Source organism: Dipodomys merriami, unplaced genomic scaffold, assembly GCF_024711535.1.
Source record: "Dipodomys merriami isolate MVZ:Mamm:240054 unplaced genomic scaffold, mDipMer1.0.p SCAF_45, whole genome shotgun sequence".
NCBI lineage: Eukaryota > Metazoa > Chordata > Mammalia > Rodentia > Heteromyidae > Dipodomys > Dipodomys merriami.
The window spans coordinates 8,098,666-8,120,958 of record NW_027206013.1 but is presented as its reverse complement, the minus strand read 5'-3'; the positions used below and the strand labels follow the sequence as shown (position 1 = coordinate 8,120,958).

Genomic DNA, 22,293 nt, shown 5'->3' with positions numbered 1-22,293 from the left:
CTGAACTTGTAGCATTATGAAAAAAATCAAATTTCCAAATTGGAGGGATTTTTCCAGTCTCTGCTAAAAACATCCAACCTGGCAACAAACTCTGGTGCCCTTGGCAACAAAAAGCAAAGTAAAGTTGATGAAGTAATCTTCTACACTAAAAAAGGGAGAAAAGAAAAAGCTACCTTCACTACTGTCTTAAATCTAAAGTCTATTGATATACACAATTTATTCTATAAACTACTATTTCTATTGATTTAAGTGCCTCCAGTTCAGGCTTTTTGCTGGTTAATTGGAGATGTGTCTCTCAGATTTGTCTGCCTGGGCTGGCTCTGAATGTTGAGCCTCCTGTAATCCTAACTACTCAGGAGGCTGAGAGCTGAAGGATTGTACTTCAAAGCCAGCATAGGCAGAAAAGTCCAAGAGATTCCAGTGTTAATTAACCAGCAAAATGTCAGATGGAAATGGAGAAGTTGTTCAAATGGTAGAACAACAGATAGGAACAAGCAAGAGTGTGAAGCTCTCAAGTCAAGCCACATTTCTTGTGTACACATAGACATATGCACACACGCACACATATACACACACACACAATTTGAAGTCTGACATGCTCCAAAATCCTTAACTGTTTTCTTATGGTAGTACAGTTTGAACTTGGGGTCTTTGCTTTCTATGTAGGCAAGTCTACCACATTTATCCATGCCCCAGACTCAAAATCTGAAACTTTTTGAGAAACACTAGGACTCTACAAGTGGAAACTTACACACCTGACTTCATATAACAAATCACAGTCACAATACACACAAAAAAATGCTTTTAAAATTACCTTCAGGGCTAGGGATGTAGTCATTGGTAGAGCCTTTGCCTCACATAAACAAATCCCTGTATTCAATCACTAGCACAACAAAAAAGAAAAGAAACCTTCAGGCTATGTGTATAAGCTATATATGAAACATAAATTCCGCTGTTTAAGCCAGGTGCTGGTGGCCGCTGGTGGCTCATGCCTGTAATCCTAGCTTCTCAGGAGGCTGAGATCTGAGGATCATAGTTTGAAACCAGCCTGGGCAGAAAAGTCCCTGTGAGATGCTTATCTCCAATTAACCACTCAAAAACTGGAAGTGGATGGGCTAGGAAGGTGGCTCAGTGGTAGAGCGCTTGCCTTGCATGCCTGAGGCCCTGGGTTTCATTCCTCAGCACCACAGAAGCAAAAAGAAAAAAGCTGGAAGTGGAGCTGTGGCTCAAGTAGTGGCCTTGAGCAAAAAGAAGCTCAAGGACAGCACCCAGGCCCTGAATTAAATGCCAAGGACTGGCAAAAGCGCTCAGGACTGGAAGAGAGAAGGAGGAAGGAGGAAGGAGGAAGGGGAAAGGGGAAGGGGGAAGGAGAAAGGGGGAGAGGAAGGAGGAGAGAAAAGGGAAGGGAAGGGAATGGGAAAGGGAGAGGAAGGGAAGGAAAGGGGAAAGAGGAGGGGAAGGGAAGGGAAAAGGGGAAGGAGAAAGGGAAAATGGGGGAGGGGAAGATGGAAGGGAAGGGTGAAGGTAAGGAGAGGGAAAGGGGTAAAGGGAAGGAAAGGCTAAGGGAAGGAAAGGGAAAGGGAAGAGGAGGAGGAAACAGAAAATGGAGAAAGGAAGAAGATGGGAAGGGAAACAGGGAAGGAGAATAGGAAAAGGGAGAAGAGGGGGAGGGGAAAGGGAGGGGAGAGAGAAGGGGAAGGGAAAGAGGAGGGGAGGGAAAGAGGGCAAAAGGAAAGATAGGGAGGGGAAAGGAGGAGAGGGAAGGGGAGGGCAGGGGAGGAGAGGGGCTCATGCCCTTGTAGCTCATGCCCAGCTAACTTGGGAGGCAGACATTGGGAAGAACTCATTCCCAGACCTGTCTGGGAAAAAGCTAGTTTGAGTGTTAGATGGTTCTCATCTATAATTCCAAGATACTGGAGGCACCTGCCATCAAGACCAGCCCAGGCCAAAAAAAAAAAAAAAAAAAGTGAGACATAGCATGAAAAATAACTAAGGCAAGCCGGTCGCCGGTGGCTCACGCCTGTAATCCTAGCTACTCAAGAGGCTGAGATGTGAGGATAACAGTTCAAAGCCAGCCCAGGCAGGAAAGTCCGTGAGACTATTATCTCCAATAAACCACTAGAAAACCGAAAGTGACGCAGTGGCTCAAGCGATAGAGTGCTTGCCTTGAGCTGAAGAGCACAGGGACAGGGCTCAGGCCCAGAGTTCAAGCCCCATGACCAGGAAAAAATAAATAAATAAATAAGGCAAAAAAGCTGAGAACGTAGCCAAACAACAGAGCACTTGCCTAGCAAATGAGTGGCCCTCTCAATTCTATTGATCCATATAATATCCTTTTGCCATTATCACAGTCTTATTTGGCAGTACTGAGGTTTGAACTCAGGATTCAAGCTTGCTAGGCAGATACTTTACAGCTTAAGCTATGCTTTTGGCCCTTTTTGCTCTGGTTGTTTTGAGATGAGGGTCTCAAATTTTGCCTAGGTCAAAGATAGAGAATTCTGCGGGACAGCACCCCAGATTAAGAAAGACTTGGACATTAATTAAGGTATGGACCTGGAATAGATACTGATTTAGATAAACTCAACAGCTTTAAAGCACTTTTTTTTAAAAGAAAAAATAAAATAGGGGCTGGGAAGGTGGCTCAGTGGTTAAAGCGCTTGCCTTGCATGCCTGAGGCCCTGGGTTCGATTCCTCAGCACCACATAAGCAAAAACAAAAAAGCCGGAAGTGGCGCTGTGGCTCAAGTGGTAGAGCATTAGCCTTCAGCTGAAGAGCTGAGGGACAGTGCCCAGGCCCAGAGTTCAGGCCCCATGACCAGACCAAAAAAAAAAATAAAGAAAGAAAGAAAAAATAAAATAAGGGCTGGGAAGGTGGCTCAATGGTAGAGTGCTTGCCTTACATGCATGAGGCCCTGGGTTCGATTCCTCAGCACCAGATAAGCAGAAAAAGCTGAAAGTGGCGCTGTGGCAAGTGGTAGAGCGCTAGCCTTGAGCTGAAGAGCTGAGGGACAGCTCCCAGACCCAGAATGCAGGCCCCAGAACCAGAAAAAAAGAAAAAGAAAAATAACAGGCATTGGTGGTTCACACCTGTAATCCTAGTTACTCAGGAGGCTGAGATCTAAGGATTACAGTTTGAAGCCAGCCTTGGCAGGAAAGTCCTTAAGAATTTTATTTCAATTAACTATCGGAAGACAGAAGTGGAACATGGCCCAAGTGGTAGAGAATTAGCCTTGAGCAAAAAAGCTAAAGGACAGGGCCAAGATCCTGATTTTAAGCACCAGTGCCAAACTAAAAGAGATTTAGGAAGGGAAAGAGGGAGGGAGGGAAGAGAAGGAAGGGAAGGAGAATATTTTGGGGCTAAGTAGAAAAAATTGGGTATTGTCTGGACATGTATTGAGAATAAAATGTACTTAAGTGAGATAAAGGGCAGATTTTTAAAAATCTGTTTCAAAACAGTATCTATATATGTTCACTAGACAGACAGCAATCCCACTAAGTATCAACCCTTAGCAATAAGAGAAAACACACAACACAAAGATTTGTATGTGAATGTTCACAGCACCTCTATTCATAATTGCCCCAAACTGGAAACCTCTATGAGTTTATGAATGGGTCACATTCAATGGGGCAGTGCTGTAAATGACAGAATGGCCTGTCATTTCTACTGACTGTGCTGCCATTATACAACTGAATATACTTATTTGCCAGAACTTAACTCTACACATTTGACATTAATAACTTTGTATAGGTTGATCTTATTTTAGTTAAAAGGCTGATATACATTTTTATGTACATAAATACTGCTAAAAAAAAAAAAAAAGGTGCATTGGAAGTGATGCTGTGGCTCAAGAGGTAGAGCGCTAGCCTTGAGCTGAAGAGCTGAGGGACAGCGCCCAGGCCCAGAGTTCAAGCCTCACGACCAACCAGGAAAAAAAAAGGTGCACAGAAAAAAAATACAGAAGGGTATGTAATGAGGCACTAATAGTAATCACTGAGCATTGGTATGAGATGGGTTTGTGGGAGCTGTGTGTGTGTGTGTGTTGCTAGTCCTAGGGCTTGAAGTCAGGACCTGGGCTCTATCACTAAGCTTTATCACTCATGGATAGCGCTCTAACACTTGAGCTACAGCTCTACTTCCAGCTTTTTTGATAGTTGGAGATAAAAATTTCATGGAAGACAGGTGCCAGTGGCTCACACCTGTAATCCTAGCTACTCAGGAGGCTGATATCTGAGGATCCAGGTTCAAAGCCAGCCCCAGCAGGAAAGTCCATGAGAATCATCTCCAATAAACCACCAGAAAACCAGAAGTGGCACTGTAGCTCAAGTGGTAGAGAGCTAGCCTTGAGCTGAAGAGCTGAGGGACAGTGCTCAGGCCCAGCCCAGAGTTCAAGCACCACAACCAAACAACAACAACCAAAAATCTCATGGACTAGCTTTGAATCATAATCCTCAGATCTCAGACTGCTAAGAAGATAGAATTACAGGTGTGAGCCACCAGCACTTGATATTCTGCAAGTTTTTTTTTTTTTTGAAGTTTTTTTTTGTGTGTGAAAATACTGTACAGAGGGGTTACAATTACAGGGTAAGATAATGAGTACATTTCTTATCAAGCATTGTAGCCTCCTCTTTGTTTCCCCTTCCCATCCTATCCTCCCCCCCACACCCAATTTCTGCAGGCTTTTTATTCTTATATTTTTGAATTTTATACAACGCTCATGTGTTGTTTTAATAAAAATAAAATTTTAAAGTAAAAATACATTTTTATATTTTAAAAGGAATTTTTTTTATTTCTCAATTTCTTGTTTGTATGGACTGTGTACTTACAGGTTACAATTTTTTATTATTTATTACATTTTTTATTGCTATTATAGAAGTGATGTACAGAGGGGTCGCAGTTATGTAAGTCAGGTAATGAGTACATTTTTTTTTTTTTAGTAGTGGGGCCTGAACTCCAGGCCTGGACACTGTCCCTCAGCTCTTCAGATCAAGGCTAGTATTCTACTACTAGAGCCAGAACGCTACTTCCGGCTTTTTCTGCTTACATGGTGCTGAGGAATCGAACCCAGGGCCTCATGCATGCAAGGCAAGCACTCTACCACTGAGCCACCTTCCCAGCCCAAATAGTAAATTTTTTTTGGACAATGTCACCCCTTCCCTTGCTCCCTCCCAGTTCTTCCTTTCTATCCCCACCCATAAGTTATATAGTTCATTTTCTTTTTTTTTTTTTTTTGTCGGTTGTGGGACTTGAACTCTGGGCCTGGGCGCTGTCCCTCAGCTCTTCAGCTCAAGGCGAGCACTCTACCACTTGAGCTATAGCGCCACTTCCGGTTTTCTGGTGGTTTATTGGAGATAGGAGTCTCACGGTCTCTCCTGCCAGGGCTGGCTTTGAACCGTGATCCTCAGATCTCAGCCTCCTGAGTAGCTAGGATTACAGGCGTGAGCCACCAGCGCCCAGCTTATATAGTTCATTTTCAACACAGTGTCTAGTATGTACCACTATTTCATTTGTTCACCTTTGTCCCCCTATTTCTGTGCCTCCCCTTACCCTCTCAAAGATAGATAAATGAGCAAAATCGACAAATAGAAAAGTGTAGGTTATAAATTTACTTAGCATTTTGATTGGGAGGAACTTTTATTGCTAAAATAGTATTTACATAGTAAATATGTAAGTTTACTTTTGCATTATGTATTTTAACTTCATTTAGTGGTTGTTTATTCCAATTTTATGTTACAGAGTAAATATTTTCTTTGGCTCATAATGAATTTGCATTCAGTAAACAAGGTATGTTGCAAGTAGACTATTGTGTCTGTGGTTTCTTCCCTTACAAAGTTACAATCCACCTTAGCTACTTAAAAGGTATCAAAATAAAAGCTTCTCTGGGCTGGGAAGGTGGTTCAGTGGTAGAGTGTTTGCCTCACATGCATGAGGCCCTGGGTTCAATTCCTCAGCACCACATAAGCAGAAAAAGCCGGGAAGTGGCGCTGTAGCTCAAGTGGTAGAGCGCTAGCCATGAGCTGAAGAGCTGAGGGACAGCGCCCAGGCCCAGAGTTCAGGCCCCATGACCAACCAAAAACAAACAAAATAAAAGCTTCTTGGTTTAAATTCAATCATTATACTTCCTGAGTTATTAAAAATTAGTAGTAATCAAAAGAAGTAATCATTGTAGTCATTGAATTTACTTTAAAAAAAAAAGGTTGCCTCACCTTTTTTTAAAAAAGTGACAGAGAACAGCACACTAATTATGGGGTAAAAATGAGTAGCTCTGAATCACTTTGTTGTTTTTAACAATCCTATGACTAGAATGTCAGACCTCTTGTGATGTGGAGTTACACTACAAGGTATATAGACTTTGCCTTCTTCTATCATTCCTTAAGTACTCACCAGGTTAGGTAGAGCAAAGTGGTGGGGACAAGAAGAGGTTTGTGGGTTCTCTTTGTGGTTTGTCTCTTTTCCAGTTGTGGGGGTTTTGTGAGGGAGGGGATAGTATGGGGCTTTAAGGGGATTGGACTTTTGTGTTTACTTTGGTTATCTGGAGTTTACTTTCTTGCATGTTTTTAACTAAAGTTAATTATGAAAAGAAGATCAACAAATATCAAGTCCCTGCCATGTGCAAAGCACTGTGCTAACTAAATTTAAGTGGATTGTTTTACTTATCAATTCTTTTGGGTGTGTGTGGGGTGGGGTCCATCATGGTACCTGAACTCTGGGCCTGGGTGCTGTCCCTGAGCTCTTCAGCTCAAGGCTAGCACTCTACCACGTTAGCCACAGCACCACTTCTGGCTTTTTCTGCTTATGTGGTACTAAGGAATCTAACCCAGGGTCTCAGGCATGCAAGGCAAGCACTCTACCACTGAGCCATCTTCCCAGCACCTTAACAATTCTTTTGGATGAAGGCTACTGCTTTACTCTCCTCTCTAGAAGACAAACTGAGACTCATAATAGCTAAGTTACATCAGAGTTCATACAACTAGAAATTAGCTGAGCCACAGAAACCTAGAACCTCTCTCTTCCTAGTCCAAATTTAGACTTCTTATCAATTTTGAAGAGAGGATTAGAAACAGAAAATTGAAATAAATCACTAAATGATAAAGTTAAAATACATATACAAAAGTAAACTTACATTTCTAACAATGTACAGCACAGGGCTGGGAAGGTAGCTCAGTCGTAGAGTGCTTGCCTTGCATGCATGAGGTCCTGGGTTCAATTCCTCAACACCACATAAGCAGAAAAAGCTGGAAGTGGCACTGTGGCTCAAGTGGTAGAGCGCTAGCCTTGAGCTGAAGAGCTGAGGAACAGTGTCCAGGCCCAGAATTCAGGCCCCACAACTGACAAAAAAAAAAATGTACAGCACAAAAATTTAAAAAGTAAGCTGGGCACCAGTGGCTCACACCTGTAATCCTAGCTACTCAGGAGGCTAAGATCTGAGGATCATGGTTCAAAGCCAGCCCAGGCAGAAAAGTCCATGAGACTCTGATCTCCAATAAACCACTAGAAAACCAGAAGTGGCGCTGTGGCTCAAGAGGTAGTGTGCTCTCGAGCTGAAGAGCACAGGGACAGTGCCCAGACCCAGAGTTCAGGCCCCATGATGGACAAAAATAATAATAATAATAATAATTTTAAAAAGTAGCTCCATGCATACTAATATCAAAATACTCAAATTCAAGACTTTTACCAAACATAATTAAAAGAATGAATCTAAGGCAATCACCATAAAAATCAGTTGTTTTTGCAAAAATGGACAGGCTGATGTTAAAAACCAAGTGAAAAAATAAAGGACTTCGAATAGCCAGTCTTAGGGCTGGGATGGTGGCTCAGTGGTAGAGCGCTTGCTTTGCATGCATGAGGCACTGGGTTCGATTCCTCAGCACCACATAAGCAGAAAAAAAAATCCGGAAGTGGAGCTGTGGCTCAAGTGGTAGAGCGCTAACCTTGAGCTGAAGAGCTGAGGGACAGCGCCCAGGCCCAGAATTCAGGCCCATGACCGCCCCCCCCCCCAAAAGAAAACAAATAGAATAGCCAGTCTTGAAAATTAACTGTTAGAGGAACTACACTTCATTTCAGAATCTATTACAGGCTGGGGTCGGCAGTTCACCCCTGTAACTCCAGCTACTCAGGAGGCTGATATTGAGGATCAAGGTTTGAAGCCAATCCAGGCAGACGTATCTGATAAATTCTTTTTTTTTTTTTGGGTCCGGTGGTGGGGCCTGAACTCTGGCCTGGGCACTGTCCCTCAGCTCTTCAGCTCAAGGCTAGCGCTCTACCACTTGAGCCACAGTGCCACTTCTGGCTTTTTTTTTTTTTTCTGCTTATGTGGTGCTGAGGAATTGAACCCAGGGCCTCATGCATGCAAGGCAAGCACTCTACCACTGAGCCACCTTCCCAGCCCTCTGATAAATTCTTTTAGACAGCAAAAAACCAGAAGAGGTGTGACTCAAGTGGTAGCTATAAGCAAAAAAAAAAAAAAAAAAGCACAAGGCCCTAATTTCAAATCTCAATACCAGCACCAAAAAGAAAAAAATCTATTACAAAGCTACAAATGATGCAGTACTTGTATGAAGGCAGATACAGATAGCTAGCTAGATAGGTAGACAGAAAGACATATATGCATGCATATCAACAGGATAGAATTCAGAGTCCAAAAATAAAATCCCATATATGGTCAATTTATTTTCAGTAAGAGTGTGAAGACCACTAAATGCAAGAAAGAAGAGTCAGTCTTTTTGACTGCTAGGAAAACTAGATATCCACATGCAAAAGAACAAGTTTTGGAAGACTAACACCGTACACAAAAACTAGTTCAAAATGAATCAGCAACCTCAATTTAGGACTAAAAGCATAAAACTCAGGCTGGAGGTGTGATTCAGAAGCAGAATACCTGCCTAGCAAGCAAAAGTCCCTGAGTTCAAACCCCAGTACTAGCCAGGCACAAGGGGCTTCCACCTGTAACCCCAGCTACTCAGAAGATTGAGATCCCAAGGATCATGGTTCAAAGCTAGTCCAGGAAGGAAAATCCAAGAGACTGTGTCTCTAAAATGACCAACAAAAAGAAGGCTGGAGGTATAGCTCAAGTGGGAGAGCACCAGTAGAGGGAGCAAGCAAGCAAATGAAGTGAGTGCAAGGTCCTGAATTAAACCCTAACACCACAAAAAAAATAAAATATAGTACTTCCCTGCCCCCCACCCCAAAAAAGGAGAAAACACAGGAGTAAATCTTCATGACCCTGAAGTTGGCAATAAACTCAGATACAATACCCAAAGAAGAGAGCAACAAAGAAAAAAAGAGATAAACTGGTCTTCATTGAAGTTAAATTAAAAACTGCTATGCATTAAAGGACATTATCAAACAAAACTGAAAATACAACTCAGAACAGAAAATATTTGTGCCTGGCGCTGGTGGTTCATGCCAGTAATCTTAGCTACTCAGAAGACTGAGATCTAAAGATCACAATTCAAAGGCAGCCTGGGCAGGCAAGTCTGTGAGACAATTGATCTTCAATTAACCACCAGAAAACTAGTAGAACTATGGCTGAAAGTGGTTGAGCGATAGCCTAAGGCACAAAAGTTCAGGGACAGCTCTCAGACCCTGACTTTAAGCCACATTACTACCAAAAAAATAAAAGGTTTGGCAATTCCTCAAAAAAAGAACTAGGCTGGGAATATGGTTTAGTGGTAGAGTGCTTACCTAGCATATGTGAAGCCTCAGTACCACATAAATAGAAAAAGCAGGAAGGGTGCTGTGGCTCAAGTGGTAGAGTGCTAGCCTTGAGCAAAAACAGAAGCACAGGGACAGTGCCCAGGCCCTGAGTTCAAGCCACAGGACTGGCAAAAAAAAAAAGAAAAAGAAAAACTAGAGGGGCTGGGAAGGTGGCTCAGTGGGAGAGAGCTCAGCACCACATAAGCAGAAAAAGCCTGGAAGTGGTGCTGTGGCTCAAGTGGTAGAGTGTTAGCTGAGGGACAGCACCCAGTCCAGAGTTCAGGCCCCTGACCAACAACAACAACAAAAAAAAAAAACTAGAGACCTCTACGAATATACCCAGGAAAATCCAGTTCCACACTAAAACTTATACACAAATGTTAATGGGATCATTACCTAAAATAGCCCTAAACTGGGGAGAAACCCCTATTAACATTAGGATAGATAAACAAGATCTGTATATCCATTCAAAAGAATATTATTCAGCAATAAAAAAGTATTGTGCTAAGAGAAAGAAGTCAATCACCAAAAAAAAAAAGTATGAGTTCATTTTACAAAATGTTTAGAATAGCTAAATTCATAGAAATAGAAAGGAGAATAAGGAATGGCTTCTAAGGGTAAGGGATTTCCTATGGGGTGACACAAATGCCTTAAAAGTAGACAATGATAATGAATACATTACAAACCACAAAACTTTTTATGCTAAAGGGGTTAATTTTATGTACACTGTATCTCAATAAAGCTTTCTAAAACCAGTTTCTTAAAAGGCAAAACAACACATCCATATGACATCACCTAAGTTTTCCATTTTTCTTATTCAGATACAGTCTCTACTCCAAGAGTCTTTCTTTTTTTTTTTTTTTTTTTGGGGGGGGGTCCGGTCATGGGGCCTGAACTCTGGGCCTGGGTGCTGTCCTACAGCTCTTCAGCTCAAGGCTAGCGCTCTTCCACTTGAGCCACAGCGCCACTTCCGGCTTTTTCTTTTTTGCTTATGTGGTGCTGAGGAATCAAACCCAGGGCCTCAGGTATGCAAGGCAAGCGCTCTACCACTGGAGCCACCTTCCCAGCCCTCCAAGAGTCTTTCTACACTAGCATATAGAACAAATGAACCGAACAACTTGTTCAGTGAACAACTCTACTGAAGAAAAAAAAATGAGAAATACCAAGCATTGACTCCCAACTAAATATAAATCTAATTTCCAAGTATTACATAAAAACTGCAAATACTCAGGTTTTAGCAAATTGCCAACTTTCCTGAATAAACAACAATTCAGATTTGCTTTGATGGAAATGTAACTGTTTACCTGCTGAAAAGTAACAAAATCTTTTGAGCCCAGTTTTCCCAAATGAAGACAAACAAAGAAGCATTTTCTAATTTGGGATTTAATTTTAACATAGCTATGGTATACAGTGTTGATCTTTACACTAGCCAACTAGTCCCAGCTTTAAACTGGAACACACTGGAAAGAAGGCATGAGAAACTGTCACAAAAGTTCAATTAGGAGCTAAGAAAAAAATCACATACAGAGTTAAGCTGGGCAAGATATTAATCTCAAGAAGCTCCTCAAAGTTTCTCAGAGTCTCCTGTTCTGCAAACTACCTCATCATTTAGTTTTCCTAGAATTATTTACTAAACATCATCCGGTCTAGCAGGCACCAAGCCGGGTGGTATAAGCACAGCAGTTCTCAGAAGGCTGAGATCTGAGGATGGAGGTTCAAAGCCAGCCCTGGGAAGAAAAGTCCGTGAGACTCTCATCTCCAATGAACCACCAAAGAACCAGAAAGTTAAGAGATGTGTGGTTCAAGAGGTAGAGTGCCAGCTTGAGGGAAAATGCTCAAGTAGAGCATGAAGCCCAGCGTTCAATCCCAGTATTCGCACCAAAATAAACTAATAAACATTGAAAAACAAATTGTAACCCAAAACGTGCTTTGCCAGCCTGAACCCCAGATGGATGGGTTGTCGGGTGTCTTATTTTTCTTGTGCTCCCCAATTATTGCTATGCCCTGGGTAGCTGGGGGAAGGGGATGGGAGTGGCCCAGTCCTCAGGAGCATCCCACACAACAGGGCAGGAGCCCCACCTGCAAAGTCCGTTTTTCACCTAGACAAATTCCCCCCCAAACCCGACGCCAGGGTGGGCCGGAAAGCTGCCAGGCACCTCGCAGTGGAGAGACACCCGACCTGCAGAGCACGGAGAGCTTACTCCCGCCCGGCCCCACCTGAGGCTCCGGGGCAGCCCACACCTGTCCGCCAGCCACCCGGATCTCAGCTCTGCGGGGCCGGGGCCGCCCTCCAGGGGCGGGGCCCCGGGCGTTAGGCGCCGACTGAATACCGCCCCCCCCACCCCACCCGCGCGCTCCCACACACACCCGCAGAAACCGAGCCCGGCGGGCGCCCGGCCGGGTCGCGCCCAGGAGAGGCCCGCCGCAGGGTTCGAACCCGGACGGCCAGGCGACTTCCGCCTCGCGGACTCTCCTGAGTCTCTGAGGCCCGGCTCGCACCGAAGGAGTTTCACAAAGAAAGTCTCCCGGCCCGCAACCCCTCACGCACTCACCGGCGCGGGCGCCGGCGGAGACTCGGGCTCTCGGCGCCTGCGGCTCCGAGCTGGAGTCGACCCCAGGGTCGCCTCAGGTGCCGGCGGCAGCGACTGCTCCATCGCCGCGAGGGCCCGGGCTGCGTTCGCCTTCAGCTAACGGTCCCGCCAGCTAGGCGCGCGCACCGCTCCCGCGCGCCATGTTCCCGCCGTGCCGCGCGCCGCCTCCTCACCGCACCCCCCTCCCGCCCCCGTACACACTCACACACACACACTCACACACACCGCCCGCGCGAGCGCATCCCCGCTCGCGCACGCGCGACCCCGCGGAGGTCCACGCGCACGCCGCGCACGCGCACGCTCGTCGCGCCCTCCCCTCTCCCGCGCATCCCGCTAGGAGCCCTTTGGAGCCGGGTGCTGTTCCCGGCGTCGCGTCTACTCCCGCCGCGGCCCATCGGGCTCCGAGCAGGGCCAGGGCGCTGTTCCCGCCCTGCGCCGCCTCCCGCCTCACTGCGGACCCCCTTCGCCCCCCCACTTCCTGCACGGTCCCTTCGGCTTCCCTCTCCTTGGTAGGGCGAGGGCCGGGGGTGAGATTCGAGCCCTACACGTGTGCGGGCACGTAGGTTCATGCCCGCACCCTGGAGCCGGCCGGACCCAGAGGAGGGAGACCTTGAACTCCACCCCGACTGTCCAATAACCCTTAGTGCGACTAGGGCAGGTCTGACTGGGGGGACTCCGCTGCCTGGGGTTTCCAGATGGTCTCTTTGTTCTTTGTTGCCATCTTAGTGCTTGAACTCGTGAGCTTTCTCTGTGCGCAAGGCCAGCGCTCTACTCCCTGAGCCACAGCTGCACTTCCAGCTTTTTTGGTGGTTAACTGCAAATACAAGTCTCACGGACTTCCCTGCCCAGACTGGCTTCCACACCGAGATCCTCAGAGCTCAGGGTCGCTAGGATTACAGGCGTGAGGCACAGCAACCTAGCACTCTTTAAGTGGTTTTAACAGGTAAGAACCAACTGCTCTCTGTAGACCGGGTACAAGCTCCACCTCCATCTCTTGAAATCTTGAACAGGACAGGAAATCGAGAGCCTTGATTTCTATGTGTGCAATAGTGACACTTCACTGGGTGGCTGAGCTTTTGAGGGGGATCATGTGTGCACATCCTCAGCAGTGCCTGCCAGGAACACACAACATTCTCCAAAGCTCATTCGTGTAACTCCTGCCCTATCCTCCCAACACGAAAAGTTTAATAATAGGGGCTCTGATTCCAAACCCTGCAGTGGAATGAGCTGGGAGTTCACCCAACATAGGACTGCAGGGACTCTTCTCACATCTTCACTTTCCATTCCCAGTCCAAACCTCTCTTAAAACCCAAAAGGTTGGCAGAAAAATAATAGTAGGGAACATCCCCTACTAGGTTTTGTGTTTTTGTTTTTAGAAAAAAAGGACTTCTCTTGAGATGTGTAAATGATCAATTTTATTTGGTAGTTTTTTTTCCAGATACAAATGACACAAACTCAAAACAAAAAAGCATACATGATCACATAATTCAAAAGTTTCAGGGTGGTGACTCAACTTCAGGCACAGTTTGATCTAGTAACTGAATCCAAACTCAAACTTTCACATCTATCTCAGGTCTTGATTCTCATATAGTACTTAGCTCACATCTACCCAAGCAAGGGTTATTTCTTGTTACAACCTGAGCACTTCTTGTCCAAAATGGGGCCAGAAGTGTCTCAGCTCCCCAATTTTTTTCCTGCATTTTGAAATGTTTGCACATACATGAGATATGTTAGAGATGAAACCCAGAGCTAAATGTGAAATTGACTTACACTTCATATACCTTAAACAGCCTGAAGGTATTTACTAGTTTTGTGCATGCAACACAGTTCTATGGAATGTCCCACACAGCATCATGTCACTGTTTTGGGTTTGGGAACATTTTGGATTTGGGAACACACTGGATTTTTTAGAGTAAGGATTTTTACCCTGAAATTTTAGCCTGAGTCCGAGTTGATTTTTACTGGTCACACTTGAGTTAATACTCTTGCCTAAGCCAGATTGGCTAAGCCTGGCCATATAAGAAGGGGTTGGGTCATCCTGTCCAGAAGGACATGGATGAGGAGGATGTGGACGGCTGCCCAGGTGCAGCCATCCATAAACCTGAAACCTATACTTTTCCCATGAAACCAGGTGAGTGGGCTTCTGTTTCTTGCCACCAAGATATTTCAACTTCTATCAATGGCTAGCACAGTTCCCATAGCCAGCCGAAGAGGCTCAGTGCACCTGACAGGCAAAAAAGTGTGTCTGCTCCTTTGGGTAACTCTCTATTCATAATAAGTGAACACACTGGCTATTAAGATTTAGATACTATAAGCCAGTGCCAATGGTGCACACCTGTAATTCTAGATACTCAGGAGGCTAAGATTTGAAGATCACAATTCAAAGCCAGCCAGGGCAGTTGTCATGTTGATCTACTTCCAAAGCCCAAACAGCTCTGAAACACAACTCATCTACAACCCATCTGGCAAAAAAGATTAACATGAATTGATGAGACCACTTATCTTTATCCCTTTTCTTCTGGATATTTGCTGCAGAAATATTAATCTCATCAGTTTCTGAAAATTAGAAACCTTTTAATTTGGCAAGCCCCAATGTTTCAGAGACTATAGACTTGAATCTTTCTGGGAATGAGAATAGGATTTTCCTTTCTTTAATCCCTCCACGCCCCTTTACTTCTGTCCCCTTCCCTTCTATTTTCTTCCCTTCTCTCCTTTATTTTATCTTGGGTAGCCCAGGTTACCCCTGAATTCATGATTATCCTGCCTTTGCCTCTTCAGTGTTAGAATTACAGGCTTTGACAACCACACCAGGATTGAGGATGAGAATTTAAAACTGGCTGGTGTGGGCTGGGAATGTGGCTTAGTGGTAGCATGTTTGCCTGGCATGCATAAAGCCCTGGGTTTGATTCCTCAGTACCACATAAACAGAAAAAGCTGGAAATGGCCTGTGGCTCAAGTGGTAGAGTGCTAGGCTTGAGCAAAATAAGCCTGGGGACAGTGCTCAGGCTCTGAGTTCAAGCCCCAGGACAGGAAAAAATTTTTTTAAAGATTAAAAGAAACAAAAACAAGGGGCTGGGAAGGTGGCTCAGTGGTAGAGCGCTTACCTTGCATGCCTGAGGTCCTGGGTTCGATTCCTCAGCACCACATAAACAAAAAGAAAAAAAGCTGGAAGTGGCGCTGTGGCTCAAGTGGTAGAGCGCTAGCCTTGAGCTGAAGAGCTGAGGGACAGCGCCCAGGCCCAGAGTTCAGGCCCCACGACTGGACCCAAAAAAAAACAAAACAAAACAAAAACAAAAACAAATCCTGGCTAGTGATATGTGCGGCACATACCTGCCATCAAATGTGATCTTTGGCAGCCAGACACCAAACTCACCCACCATCTCTGTGTCTCTTTCGTTGAGACTTTCTAAAGAGGCTTTAGAATTTATGCTCAGCATTAACAGTATAAAAATATCCCGAAGTACTAGCCTGGTAACAACAGCCAAGGAGAAATCCCAGATGAAAGGCACACACGACAGGACTTTCAAACGACAGCACTCTTCATCAAGCAGAAGTGCAAGAGCAGGTTCCGTCGGGATTTTAATTATGTATCAGTGATTGTGGGAAAAAAAGTTATTCTCATAATTAAAATAAAAACTATTAAAATAAAAGAAAATCTCAAGAAAATAAAAATGACAGCTGAATGAAAGAAAGTCTGTTTCTTTCACATTCAAATCAGTGTTTATGACATAGCAGTGCATATGGCCAGGCGCTTTGTGCTCTCTGCATCCTCTGCTTCCCCTTCAAGGGGTCGCTTTCGACTAGTGGAAGGCTAGGAATAAAAGAAAAGGGAGAAATAGTCAAAAGGAAATCTATGCAAGTTCTCCAATATGCTTCCAGGAAGTTGAGGCCATTTCATGTGAAATGCCTAGGACCAAGAACTACTAGTCGTCATGATAACTAAATCCTCCCTCTATCCCTCTGGACCAGACATGTTTATCTGACACTTCTCTCCCTTGTGGTTTCTAACCACGTAATGATGGACAGTTGGCTATAATTTTCTGACAGTGTGAAAGCAATACCCAGATAATAGAAACCAGCTAAGAATGTACATCTTTTAGTTGGGCACCAATGGCTCGCTCTTGTGAGATGGCTGGGATTATGGTTCAAAGCCACCTAAGCTGAAAAAAGTCCTCAAGATGCCTTCAAGCTGGGCACTGATAGTTCACACCTGCAATCCTAGCTACTCAAGCGGCTGAGATCTGAGGATTAAGGCTCAAAGCCAGCCAAGGCTAGAAAATTTATAAGACTCTTATCTCCAATTAACCAGCAAAATGCTGGAAGTAGATGTGTGGCTCAAGTGGTAAAGTGCCAACTTTGAGCAAAAAGGCTAAGCAAGTGTATGAGGCCAAGTTCAACCCCCAGTACAGGCACATACACATACACATTCACACACAAAGAAACCAGGTGCTGGTGGCCCACACCTGTAATCCTAGCTACTCAGGAGGCTGAGATCTGAGGATCATGGTTCAAAGCCAGCCCAGGCAGGAAAGTCCATAAGACTCTTATCTCCAACAAACCACTCAGGAAACCAGAAGTGGCACTATGGATAAAGTGGTAGAGAGCTAGCCTTGAGATGAAGAGCTGAGGGACAGCGCCCAGGCCCAGAGTTCAAGCCCCACAACTGACAAAAAATGAGGACCCCTTCTTAAGAGCTGGATACAGTGACATGCACCAGTAGTCCTGTTACCAGGAAGCCAAACAGGTGGATTATGCCCAAGATAAGTGAGACCCTATCTAACCAGCAAAAACTAGGACTGGAGACATGGCTCAGTGGTAAGAGTACCTGCTTAGAAAGCACAAGGCTCTGAGTTCAAATCCGATTACTATACCCCACCACACCCCACACCCCCAAAAAAACAACTACATCTTTTTCCAGGCATATGTATATTAAATGCATTTTTGGCTTATAGTAATTTCAGCTTAAGATAACAGAAAGCTCCCCTTATTCAATAATTTATTGCATTCAGTTTTGGCCAACAGTTCTAATAAAACAAATTTCAAGCTGGCAGCAGTGGCTCACACCGGTAATCCTAGCTACTCAGGAGGCTGAGATCTGAGGATTTCAGTTCAAAGCTATCCTGGACAGGAAAGTCTGTGAGACTCTTATCTCCAATTAATCACCAAAAAAGCAGAAGTAGTGTTGTGGCTTATGTGGCTCAGCACTAATCTTGAGCAAAAAAATAAAGGACAGTGCCCAGGCTCTGAGTTCAAGTCCTAAGACTAGCACAGAAGAAGAGGAAAGAGGGCTGGGAAGGTGGCTCAGTGGTAGAGCGCTTGCCTTGCGTGCATGAGGCCCTGGGTTCGATTCTTCAGCATCACATAAGCAAAAAAAAAAAAAAGCTGGAAGTGGTGCTGTGGCTCAAGTGGTAGAGCGCTAGCCTTGAGCTGAAGAACTGAGGGACAGCGCCAAGGCCAGAGTTCAGGCCCCATGACCGGACCCAAAAAAACAAAAAAAGAAGAAGAGGGAAAAGGAGGAAGAAGAGGAGGAGGAGGAGAAGGAAGGAAGAAGAAAGAGGAGGAAGAGGAGAAGAAGGGAGGAAGGAGGAGGAAGGAAGAGGAGGAAGGAAGAGGAGGAAGGAGGAGGAGGAGAACAAAGCCAGGTACTAGTGGCTCATGCCTGTAAACCTAGCTAATAGGATCTAGTTGAATAATCATCTTTTGAAGCCAGCCTGGACAGGAAAGTCCATGAGACTCTTACCTCCAATTAACCACCAGAAAACCAGAAGTGGCGCTGTGACTCAAGTGGTAGAGCCCTAGCCTTGAGCTGAAGAGCTCAGGGACAGTACCCAGGCCCAGAGGTCAAGCCCAAAACCAACAAAAAAGAGACAGACAGAGACAGAGACAAAGAGAAAGAAGAAAGAAATTTCACAAACAAAAATTGAGGCTGGGAAGGTGGTTCAGAACGTGGTAGAGTGCTTGCCTTGCATATATGAGGCCCTGGGTTCGATTCCTCAGCACCACATAAACAGAAAAAAGCCAGAAGTGGTGCTCTGGCTCAAGTGGTAGAGCATTAACCTTGAGATGAAGAGCTCAGGGACAGCTCCCAGGCCCAGAGTTCAGGCCCCATGACCGACAAAAAAATTAATAAATTCCCATGTTATCATCAGTTGTGTTTTAAATCATTGTGTGATCTCCTAAGTGCTTTCCTGTCAATAACTGAGTGAATAGTCACCCCTCAAAAACAGCACATGGTTCCCCAAAAGCAAGGTAAAAAAAATGAATGTGCTGATTAAAGTGATAATGTGAAATCTGCTATTTGTTAAGCTGGGTGGCATTATGGGAAAAATGTATCAAGCATCTACAGTACAGAACGAAGCTCTATGAATCTTAAGCATGCACATTTTTTTCCTCAGTGACAGTCCAGGGAGCCATAGACCCAAGAACATCAAGGGTCTGTTGCATCAGGATGCAACCTTATCCTAACCTAACCTGCAAAGCATCTGTGTAGTTAATCAACACAGACAGACAGACAGACAGACAGGCACACACACACACACACACACACACACACACACACACACACACACACACACACACATATCAAGGAGGGAAAGAGAGAGAGAGAGAGAGAGAGAGAGAGAGAGAGAGAGAGAGAGTGTGAACTCAGAGCCCCACATCATGCTTTTTTTTTTTTTTTTTGTCAAGACAGTGACACCTGAGGATCATAGTTTGAAGCCAGCCAGGGCAGGAAAGTCCATCAGACTTATCTCCAATTAATCACCAAAAAAGCCAGAAGGGGGTGTGTGGCTCAAAGTGGCTAGTCTTGAGCAAACAGAGCCCAGGGACAACTCTCAGATCCCAAGTTCAACCCCCAGGACCAGGGGAAAAAAAAGAAAGTAACTAAAGCAAAAAAGGTTGTGAGCATGTCTCAAGTGCTAGATAACTTGCCTAGCAAGCAAGGCATCTTGAGACAAACCTCAATTCCACAAAAGAAAAAACCATAAAAAAACAAGGAAGAAAGAAAAAAGAAAGACAGAAAGACAGACAAAGAAAGAAAGAAAGAAAGAAAGAAAGAAAGAAAGAAAGAAAGAAAGAAAGAAAGAAAGAAAGAAAGAGAAAGAAAGAAAGAAAAAGAAAGAAAGAAAAGAAAGAAAGAAAGAAAGAAAAAGAAAGAAAGAAAGAAAGAAAAAGAAAGAAAAAGAAAGAAAGAAAGAAAGAAAGAAAGAGAGAAAGAAAGAGAGAAAGAAAGAAAGGAAAGAAAGAAAAGAAAAAGAAAGAAAGCAATGGTTACTGGAGAGAACCATTGTCAGCTGGGCACTGGTGGTTCATATCTATAATCCTAGCTACTCAGAAGGCTGAGATCTGAGGATCATAGTTTAAAGCCAGCCCAGGCAGGAAAGGCTATGAAACTCTTTTCTCCAGTGACTATGAAAAAAGCCAGAAGAGAGCTTTAGCTCAAGTGGTAGACCACTAGCCTTGAGTGTAAAAGCTCAGGGACAGTACCCAGAGCCTGAGGTCAAGCCCCAAGAATAGCACAAAAGAGGGGGAGAGGGAAGACAGGGGACAGAGGGAGAGAGAGGGAGAGAGAGTGAAAGAGAGAGAGAGAGAGAGAGAGAGAGAGAGAGAGAGAGAGAGAGAGAGAGAGAGAGAGAGAGAACCATTGTAGCCTTCAGGCTTCCTTATCAACTCTTTAAACTTATTCTATACAATGGCCGTGAGAACAGTACCTCAATTAGGACTTGGGATATAGCCATCAATTTATCTTCCTCAGCCAGTAGGTCCTGAAACTTTTTCTTCATGTCCTCATCCTGTGAAGAAATTTAAAACATCAATAGGGTATGCCCGAAGGAAAGGAAGCAGGCTGAGATCTCCATCCGCTTGCTTAAGTATGAGGAGGAAGTAACCATGGCTGCTCACTTCTGCCTCCTCAAAGCAGTGTCAGGAGTGGTCAGTGCTGCTCACACCTGCTGAATCAAACCCTTAGCTTTCAGTGGGGCAGAGAACCATAAACTCTAGCGGTATAGAATTTAGAGCCAGGCACTGGTGGCTCATGCCTGTAATCCTAGCTACTCAGGAGGCTGAGATCTGAGTATCACAGTTTGAAACCAGCCTGGGCAAAAAAGTCCTAGTGAGATGTGAGATGCTTATCTCCAATTAACCACTCAAAAACTGGAAGTGGTGCTGTAGCTCAAGTGGTAGAGCACTATCCTTGAGGACAAAGAGCTCAGGAACAGCACCCAAGCCCTGAGTTCAAGCCCCACAACTGACAAGAAAAGAGGAAGAAGCCGGGTGCCTGTAATCCTAGCTACTTAGAAGGCTGAGATCTGAGGATCGCAGTTCAAAGAGCCTGGGCAAGAAAGTCCGTGAAACTCTTATCTCCAATAAACCACCAGAAAACCGGAAGTGGCGCTGTGGCTGAAGTGGTAGAGCACTAGCCTTGAGCTAAAGAGCTGAGGGACAGCGCTCAGGCCCAGAGTTCAAGCCCCACGACAGACCAAAAAAAAAAAACAACAGGAAGAACCAGCCTCCCAGATGCTGACAGCCAAGAGTATGAGGCACAATAGCAGTGGCAGTGTGAGTCCTTCCAGAAGCTCCCCAGTGAGTCATTCAATCAGCCAACCCAGCACCCTAAGAAAATTCCCCATCAGGTGCTGCATCTATTGCCAGAAGGCTTCAAAGGCACGAGAAAGGGTGACATTGATCAAGGCATAGCATAACAGGTGTTTCATTCTTCAGGAAGACAGGTGGGAAAGGAATGGGGTGGGCAAAGAGAACTCCTGCCTCGATATATGTGAATGGATCCTCCCCCCTGAATACTCAGTGATTCAGGGTTCAAGGAAGTACATTTGGAAACTCCAAAAGGTGACCTGGTGCAGTTCCCCTCATCTTCGGAAACAAAGTATAACTAGGAATGTGAGTTATGGGGTAAACCCCAGACCCAACCTAGCCACTCACAATATCCCTCAATGGCCAGCAGAAAAGAAAACTACAGTTTAGTAAAAATAAGACAGAAGGAGGAAACAAGGGATATTCTCAAAGCTAGATATTGTTCATGACAAAAAGGAGACTGGTACCAAATCTACAAAACCACTAGGTTTCTTTTTTGGGGGGGGTCCAGTCCTGGGGCCTGAACTCTGGGCCTGGGCACTGTCCCTCAGCTCTTCAGCTCAAGGCTAGTGCTCTACCACTTGAGCTACAGCGCCACTTCCGGCTTTTTTCTTTTTGCTTATGTGGTGCTGAGGAATCGAACCCAGGGCCTCAGGCATGCAAGGCAAGGCTCACTGAGTCACCTTCCCAGCCCCACTAGGTTTCTTAAAAACACAGAAGTTTCCCAAAATAAAACCTAACCATCACCAACAAATGTTTCAGATCTGCATCCTCATCCCCACTCAGTTTAGCTGTACCTGTGAAAACAAAACATGAACAAAAGGGTGTTCATACAGAACCCCTGTGGCATAGCTGAACGTCACCTTTCCATGGTTGTGAATAAATCCTCTCTCAAGAGTCAAAGTACAAGAAACATAGGCTAAGGCTGGCTCATAAATTTCAGGCAAACACAAACCTTGTTCCCAGGCTTAACTGGCCAGCTCCTGGTGGTTGTTGTTGTTATTTTCATTTTCAAAGCTAACTCAGCTCCTCAATCTCTACATGTTGGACCCCAAGAGTTTTCCAATTAGGACGCATAAAAAGAGCCAGGAGGAGTGTTTCTTTTTTCATCAGTGACATTAAATCCCCACACGCAAAGGCACCCTTTGTTCCAAACTCATTTTCTCTAAGGTCCTGCTGTTTCAGATCTATGTGGTCTATTGAATGCTAAATCAATATGACAGATTTCTTCAGGGGGAGACTGCTGTTTCCACAGCAACAGCCAAAACACATATATCTGCCCCTCCACACCCCATTTTCTTCTGGTTTTTGTTTTGTTTTGTTTTTCTGTTAAGGATTTGAAGTTCTCAACATGAGCTAGTCTGAGTAAAAACTATTAGGTATGGAGGGCTGGAAGAGAGAATGAGGACATTCTTCCCAT

At 44.7% G+C, this 22,293-nt stretch overlaps 2 protein-coding genes across 5 annotated transcripts in view; both read right to left on the bottom strand.

The window, feature by feature from the left end:
* The window catches only part of Ttc28 (tetratricopeptide repeat domain 28), a 483,958-nt gene extending 471,596 nt beyond the window's left edge, over positions 1–12,362 (bottom strand). For both annotated transcript variants that reach the window (XM_069994613.1, XM_069994614.1), the window contains exon 1: positions 12,246–12,362. In XM_069994613.1, coding sequence (XP_069850714.1) covers positions 12,246–12,347 — 102 coding nt within the window. In that variant the 5' untranslated portion in view covers positions 12,348–12,362. The remainder of the gene's footprint in view (positions 1–12,245) is intronic.
* A 1,366-nt stretch (positions 12,363–13,728) lies between these two features.
* Chek2 (checkpoint kinase 2) overlaps positions 13,729–22,293 on the bottom strand; it is a 36,099-nt gene continuing 27,534 nt past the window's right edge. For all 3 annotated transcript variants that reach the window (XM_069994611.1, XM_069994610.1, XM_069994612.1), the window contains 2 exons: positions 19,994–20,074; positions 13,729–16,095 (listed from right to left, as the gene is read on the bottom strand). In XM_069994611.1, the coding sequence (XP_069850712.1) occupies positions 16,006–16,095; positions 19,994–20,074 (171 nt within the window). In that variant the 3' untranslated portion in view covers positions 13,729–16,005. The remainder of the gene's footprint in view (positions 16,096–19,993; positions 20,075–22,293) is intronic.